Raw genomic sequence first — 7,402 nt, 5'->3', positions numbered from 1 at the left:
GCTACTTGGGGATGCTTTTTCAGGTTGTGTTCCATTCTGTCAGAGCCCTCCGGACTCAGCTGATTGCTGGTGGTAGATTTCTGTGTTATTTAGGGCACCAAAGTCCCACAGTCTTGACACAAACTTAAAATTAGAAATGTATTAAATATAGGAAAGGAGGAAGGTCATTCAGGAAAGGCAGCCTTCTGAGGGAGATGCAGGACAAAGACGCCCTGGAAACTTCCAGGTTCATTAATGGGTTTTACACAGCATTCAAGTGGTATTTCTCCTTCAGAAATAACACTGTGGAAAGCGTAGGGGACTGGCTCAAACCTCAGCTAACACAGCTGAGTGAGTGACTCTGCAAACTAAAAATAGCTTCTTTCCCACTCATTCTGACAGATTTCACTTAGACCCTGTGCACAGGTTGATTCTCCAACAAACAGTTTCAGTCCTGTAGCAAAATGAGGGTTGGTGGCATTTGGGCTTGACAATTACCCAATCCCTGCTTCAACTTTTGTTTATTTCCGTGTTTCTTGCTCCAGTGGCTGCATATGTGCACACGTGCACGTGTGCACTGAGCTCCCTGGCTGGGATCTGGTGCTCTTCAACCAGACGTGGGCAGAATTTAAACCAGGAACATGACTCAGGACCATGGCTGCAGACTGAGCCCAGAGTAAGGCTCTCAGAAACAGTGGGAAGCAGGCTCTTTGTCTCAGGTCTTCTCCTAATTCCCAGCAAGCCTCTCCGGGTCTCAGTTTCCTTACTTATAAAACAAGGATAAACATTCCTATTCTGGCCTACTTCACAGCATCACACTGGGATCAAGAGAGATAACGCACATGAGAGTTACTTTCTTTTAGACAGGACTCCTACCAGAAGGATGGATGGCAGTGATGGAACAAGTGAAACAGGCAGCCAGACTATAAAATTCAGCTGGACCACTGGACGGGGCAGCCATCCCGCCTGTACCAGGAGCTAAAAGCAGATCCAGATTCAAGGCTTTAGTTCATGTTGTCCCCTCTGCCCGGAACATCCTTCTCCCTTTGCTAAACTCCTAGCCATCTTTAAGAACCCAGTCCAAACACTTTTCTTGGTTAGTGACTTCAGAGTAAATCATTCCATCTTCACTGCTCCCTTGGCCTTTGGTACATACCTCCCACAGCACTTTTCACTCCACATGGTAAGGAATTTATTTACACGCCCGGAAATTCTTTGATGGCAAAGACTATTTTTTATCTTTGTGCCCACCTCCCCAGCCACCACCACTGTATGATCCAAAGCAAGCATATGGTAGGTGCCAACCAATGTTCCCCAGGTTGCCTACAGAATGGGCAAGAGCCCAAGAAGGGGATAAACCCAAGAGACATGCACAAAGGTGGGACAGCACACACAGATCCAGTGGCGGGCGTGACAGGAGGGGGATGGAGGAAGGTGGAGGCACCCAGGTCTGCTGTTACCAGCAATAAGGTCACAGCCACAGGGACAGGGGTCAGAGCCGAACTGCAAGTCCTGGGAGGGCCAGGTGGGAGCATCCAAGTCCCAGTGACCTAAACTGGAACAGGAGGCCCTGGGGATGAGGAACAAGGGCAGAGAACAGAGCCAACATTTCCAGATCTGCCAAAGTTGGGCCAGCAGCTCGGGCTTGAGTGACCTTGGCTATGACACCTAGGGACTCTGGAGGCACGGATCATTACAAATTTAAGTAATGATCATCTCCTTAAAATAAGAATCAGAGATGGAAGAGACTGTAAGAGGTATAAGAAACTTTAGGAATCACCTGGTCTAACAACCCTAACCTATATATTGGAGAACTAAGGGTACATGAGGAATGGGGTTTGTCCAAGTTTAGCCAGTCAGGGCAGAATCGTGGGGCTTCCCTGGTAGCTCAGCTGGTAAAGAATCCACCTGCAATGCAGGAGACCCTGGTTCGATTCCTGGATGAGAAAGATCCTCTGGAGAAGGGATAGCCCAGTATCTTGGGCTTCCCTGGTAGCTCAGACGGTAAAGAATTCACCTGCAATGTGGGAGACCTGGGTTCAATCCCTGGGTTAGAAAGATCACCTGGAGAAGGGATCAGCTACTCACTACAGTATCCTGGCCTAGAGAATTCCATGGACAGAAAAACCTGGCAGACAACAGCCCATGGGGTCACAAACAGTTGGACACGACTGAACGACTCTCCAAAAAAAGGGGGGGGGGGTGGGTACGAGGAGGAAAGGGGTTTTCCCAAGTTTACCCAGTCAGGGAAGAATCATGGCTAGACCCAGGTCTTCTGAGCCCCAAGCTGGACCTTGTCCCCCCAGAGGCTGTTGACCTTCAGTCAAGAAAGTCTCCTGATGGTTCTACTAACATAACAGGTACCCTACTCTAGCTGCTTCAGAATCTTGGGGGAGCCCCACTGAACCCACTAAGTGAGTGCAGATACTTCTGTCCTACTGGGAAGTGTGGGTTTCTACCTTTGGGTGGAGTTTGGAACCAGTGTTCCACAGGAAATGAAAAGAGAGTAGCCCCACCGGGAACTTAGAAAGCAAGAGGCTGCTGGCAGGGAGCAGATAAACCAGTTCACACACACGCTACCCTGACATGTGCATGAGGGTGATCCCAACCATTGTGCTCACCCTGGAATTTTCCAAGAGTGGTTAGAGAGGGCCAGTACCTAAGGCAAAGCTGAAAGTGCACGAAACACAGTCTTCAGTATGTAAGAACACTGAGCCATGGCCTGTCTGGTCTGAAATCTCAGTTTTTCTCAGGCTAAAGATAAGACAGGGCTCAGAAGAAAAGAACTGGGACTCTCAAAGAATCAGAGATCCTGATTCCCAGAACTTCCCTGCAGGTAAGCATACACAGGCAACATTGTTTCATGTCTACAGAAAGTATGAGAACTTCAAGTCCAAGTCCCAGCCCCACAGTTTACCTACTGTGTGATCCAAGGCCAGTGACTAACCCATCAGTCTCCTTATTTTTACCACAGTGATTATAACATCTGTGGCCAAGTTTATTGTAAAAATGAAAGAATAAATGTAAAGCATTTAGCACGCTTCCTGGGCCGTAATAACCACCAAGTTACACAGGATTTATTTGCTTTCCTTTGTTCGTGGGAGGGGTCAGTCAGACCGGAGTCCAGCTGTGTCTACCTGTGCTTTCCTCTCCCACTTGGTTGTCTCTCTGGATCCTCCTGGGCAGACATCCTACCTGAGGCCTCAGCCCAGATAGCTCCCTCCTCCCTCTGTTCATCCCTGGATGTAGCAGAAGGTAACAGGTCAGCTACGGGCCACTCCAATCCTTGAAGGTCAGGAATCATCAGCTTAGTCCAAGGCTGTTCCTGTCTCCCCAGGTATCTGTGCACCTCCCTGGCCAAGCCTCTACCAGGGTATCCCCCAGTTTATTACAGCTTTGGTCTTCCCTAAGGTGAACCCACTCCTAGCAGCTTACAGCTCTGGGCCTCTGGCAATTAGCTGCCTGAGCAGCCAGACCTGGACATCAACAGCAGAGAGAATTCCCAGACCCAATTTACCAACAGGAAATGACCTGGGGTCTGCGCCTGCAGTGAGACCAGTGAGTACACACACCAGTACCAGTTTCCCAGAGTCTGGAGAGGAAATGGAGGGGAGCACAGAAATGAAGCTGCTACAGGGCTCATAGCTCAAGCTGACTCTTCACACCGCCCTGCCAAGAAGCTCAGTCAAAAATCACATCAAGGTGAGGCTCTCCAGCTATCTGCTTGCACTGCTACAGGGTTGCATAGCATGACCACGGCAGGGCATTCCAAGGCTCCAAAGGGGAAGAAGAGAAAGGACCCACAGGTACTGCATGCTGGGCAGATGCCAAAAACTTTGTGGTGATCTTCATTGATGACCTTCTGGGGTAGGTATTCTTGTCCTCGTCTTGCCAATAAAACTAGAGACTCAGAAAAGTCCATGAAGCTGGTGTACCTCTGCTATGCTACCTGACCACTACATCTTAAGCATTCTGAGAAAGAAAAGGAAAGCAAAAGAGTCTGAAGCAACAGGTAACAAGCTCTCAGCACCTTCCTTGTTCAACAGACAGCACTAGCTCAAGTACTGCATTCCCTCCCTCACTGAAGTCAACGTCTCTCAAACACAATCTACAGAAATACAGCAAAAGCCATGAAGATGCCCATGGCCTTTGCCCCTGCAATGTCATCCCCAAGATTTTCCCTTCAAGAAACAACTCAACAGGGTATTTGCTGCAGAATTCACTATAGTGACCAAAAAAAAAAAAAAGAAATGACCTCAATGTCCAATATTCACAGAATGGTTTGGAAAACCCCAGAACCTTCAAACCATATAATATTAGACAGTCATTTTGAGTAATCTTCAAAGACCAAGAAGAAACAAAGCAAGGCATTTGTGATAAAACAAATGGAGTCTGAGTATAAAACATCATAAATGCCATCACTACAACTTTGTAAAGTGTCTACATGTGTATATACAAAAAAGGAATGTAGTTGTGTTAGGGTGGCAAGACAACAGGTGGTTTTATTACTAGCGTTATCGTATCTAAATTGGTATTGTTCAGTTCCTTTACAATGAAAGAAAAAGACAGACAGACAGACTCAACCCAGCACCAAGGAAAGACCCAGGAGGACCAGGGCTGGGATGTGAGGCAGAAATTGAGAACCGTCCTACATACCCAGAAGGAGGAGGCCAGGCAGGCCCCGAGGGAGGGGAAGCCCTCTAGGTATGGAGAGGGTTGTAATTAGTCTGATGCTAATTACAGAAGTCTCACTAGCTTATTAATTTTTTTGACAGACTCAATGAAGACTGAACTCCTACATGAAGCCAACTTGGGTTCAGAGGCACGTTTCCTGAGTGGCCATCCTCCTTCTTCTCAAAAACCTAGCCTTTTCTTTTCTTTTTTTTTTTAGGACAGCAGTAAAATAAAGTTTAGTAAGAGAAACACATACCCTGGAGAAATTAAGACTCCTGCCTTAAATGGAGGAATTCAAGACATTTCAGGGAACTAAAGGGGCTTGAATAAGCAACTGAACTACTGTGCTTTCTACACTGGGAAATATAAACAGAAGAGCAAACTACTCAGCTTAGTAGTAGAGGCCCCTCTGATAAAGTTCCAACTCATCCTTCTGATATTACCTCATATTCCCCACCACAGACACCCCAGGCTCCAGCCAAACAGAACCACCAATGCTCCGCAAACAGCTTCCTCACTTCCCCACCCCGACCCTGCTCCAGCTGCAGTGCCCACCAGAAAGTCCTCCTTTCTCTCTCATTCCTGCTCAAGTCTCACCCATCCTCCAAGACACAGCTCAAGCCAGGCCCTCCACAAAGCCCAACCCAGCCCTGTACCCTGAATGCATCTCTCACCCTCCAAAGCAGACCCGGAGCCCCTGGAATCTCTAAAGGAGGCACAGACAGTCTGCCCTACAGTACAGGTATCTGGGTAACTGCCTTTTCTATCATATTCAACGTGAACAACTCAAAGTGAAGACCTCTTAAGGCTCCTATGTGGAACTCACTGTATGGCCTGGACTATAAGCACACAGTAGGTCTTCAGTGATCACTCCCCCAAATGACAAGGAAGAGAGACACATCACCTCTGAGGAAAGAGGTCACTTCCTACCTCGGTCGCTCCCGTTAAGCAAGGCAGACACGAAGGTGTGCCCTTCTGTGGCCCGGAGCCAGGGAGGGATGGATCCTGCTTCTCTGACTCCCAGCCTTCACGAGTCTCCACTGTCCTCCCCAGCTGCCCGTAGTCCGCTCGGCCCCACGTAAACACCTTGCCAGTTACTAAAACAAAAACAAAACTTGAATTAAGGCTATATTCCACGGCTGTGCTCCCACGGGTAACCAAAGAACTACAAGGGAATGTGTGATCACTCATTTCAGTACCAGCTACCACGCAGCAGGGACCTTCCTATCTTCCTGTAAAGAAAGCGCACGCATGAGCATGTTTACAGATGAGGGAAGTGAGGCTCAGAGAGGTGAGATGTCTGACTTGACCAAGATCCAACAAGGGGTGAGTGCCAAAGCTGGGTTCCAAAGAGGCTGCTTCTACAGCCTGGGCTCCTGCCTTTGAGATGCAGACATGGCCACCGAGGATACTCTGACCGCTCTGTATGTAACACTTCTAACCCCCCTCCCCTTCCCCACACTCGCCTTGCACTTTGCAGGGGCATATGATATCTGTTCTTGGGCTCCCCTCCCTCTCATCCCATCCAGAGCCCCCCATCAGCCACTCTGCGGTTCCCCAGGCTCCTGATCTGCCCCAGGCCACAACCTCTCAGTGGCCCCTGGCACGCGTTTTCCCCTCCATGTAACACAGAGGACCTGCCCGAGTCTGTGCTCTTACCCACAGGAGCGATGCTAACAGTTCCAAGGTGAGTGCCTATGTGTGCTAGAGGGAAGGGAGTTAGAGGGAAAAAAAAAAAAAGACAAAATCATTTGGAGCCAGAAAAGCAGTCAGTCCCCCAGATGCACCACCTGGGGGCTGGCCAGTGCTAGAGACGACTGAAGAAAATGAAGTTTGGGGAAAAGGAACTGGCCTTTCTTCTCCCAGATGAGAGAGAATTCACCGAACTTACTCAGTTGTACCAAGTGCCACATTTGTTATTTCAACAGAAATGCAAAATCTGATGAGGCATAGATTATTAACAGATTCTCTGCAATAAATATGCATAACCATGTGCGCTGTATAAATTCTTTATACATGTTTGTTTTAACAAAGAAAAACTTTGCTTAAGAGACAAAACACCAAGTAATGCATATTAAATTCTAGACAAATCTACTACATACTCTGTGTTTTAGTCTCAGAGCTTCATCTGGCCCCGCATTCAACATATGGTTTATGGTGTCAGTGAAAAAACAACCAGAGAACTCACAGGGGAAATGTCAGAGTTGTGAAGGGATACAGGGCTCTGCAGGAATACAGTTCTCAGGACCAGTCTGCTTACAGACACCAGCGTCGATACCAAGAAGTTCTTCCTGGCTTCCTCAAAGAGGGACCCAAGTCTGTGCAACACATGGGGTAGCAGATATATTACAAGAACAGGGAGCGGGTCCATTCAGATGTGCTGTTGCCACGGATGCCCTCTCCTTACATCATTCACCTGACAAACGGTGACTCAACCTTCCGAGTCCAGCTCATGGGTCCCAGTTCTGCAAAACTTTTCCTGACTTTTAAGCTCTCCTCAGAATGGAAGAAACCTCCTTCCTGCGAGCACCTTTATTACTGTACTCATCAACCACTATGATCCCATGAAACAGGTGAGAAAATTAAGGTTCAGAGAAGTGACCAGCCCTGGGTCACACAGTTAAGCCACATCTCCTTCTACTAGTCCATGACACCACTCTGCATTGATTATTCACACTGGCCCACATTGTCTCTTAACTCTTCCTTAACTTCTGCAGGATTAGCGGTGGGGGGTGGGGGGGGAGGGGGA

General features: G+C 48.1%; 1 protein-coding gene across 1 annotated transcript in view; it reads right to left on the bottom strand.

Annotated features, from left to right (window-relative positions):
* The window catches only part of SERGEF (secretion regulating guanine nucleotide exchange factor), a 249,901-nt gene that overhangs the window by 183,373 nt on the left and 59,126 nt on the right, over positions 1–7,402 (bottom strand). The window contains exon 9 of the mRNA XM_010830521.1: positions 5,584–5,750. Within this exon, the coding sequence (XP_010828823.1) occupies positions 5,584–5,750 (167 nt within the window). The remainder of the gene's footprint in view (positions 1–5,583; positions 5,751–7,402) is intronic.

Source organism: Bison bison, unplaced genomic scaffold, assembly GCF_000754665.1.
Source record: "Bison bison bison isolate TAMUID 2011002044 unplaced genomic scaffold, Bison_UMD1.0 scf7180017864518, whole genome shotgun sequence".
Classification (NCBI taxonomy): Eukaryota; Metazoa; Chordata; class Mammalia; order Artiodactyla; family Bovidae; genus Bison; species Bison bison.
The sequence above is the reverse complement of the archived record's forward strand: the minus strand, read 5'-3'. Positions and strand labels throughout refer to the sequence as shown.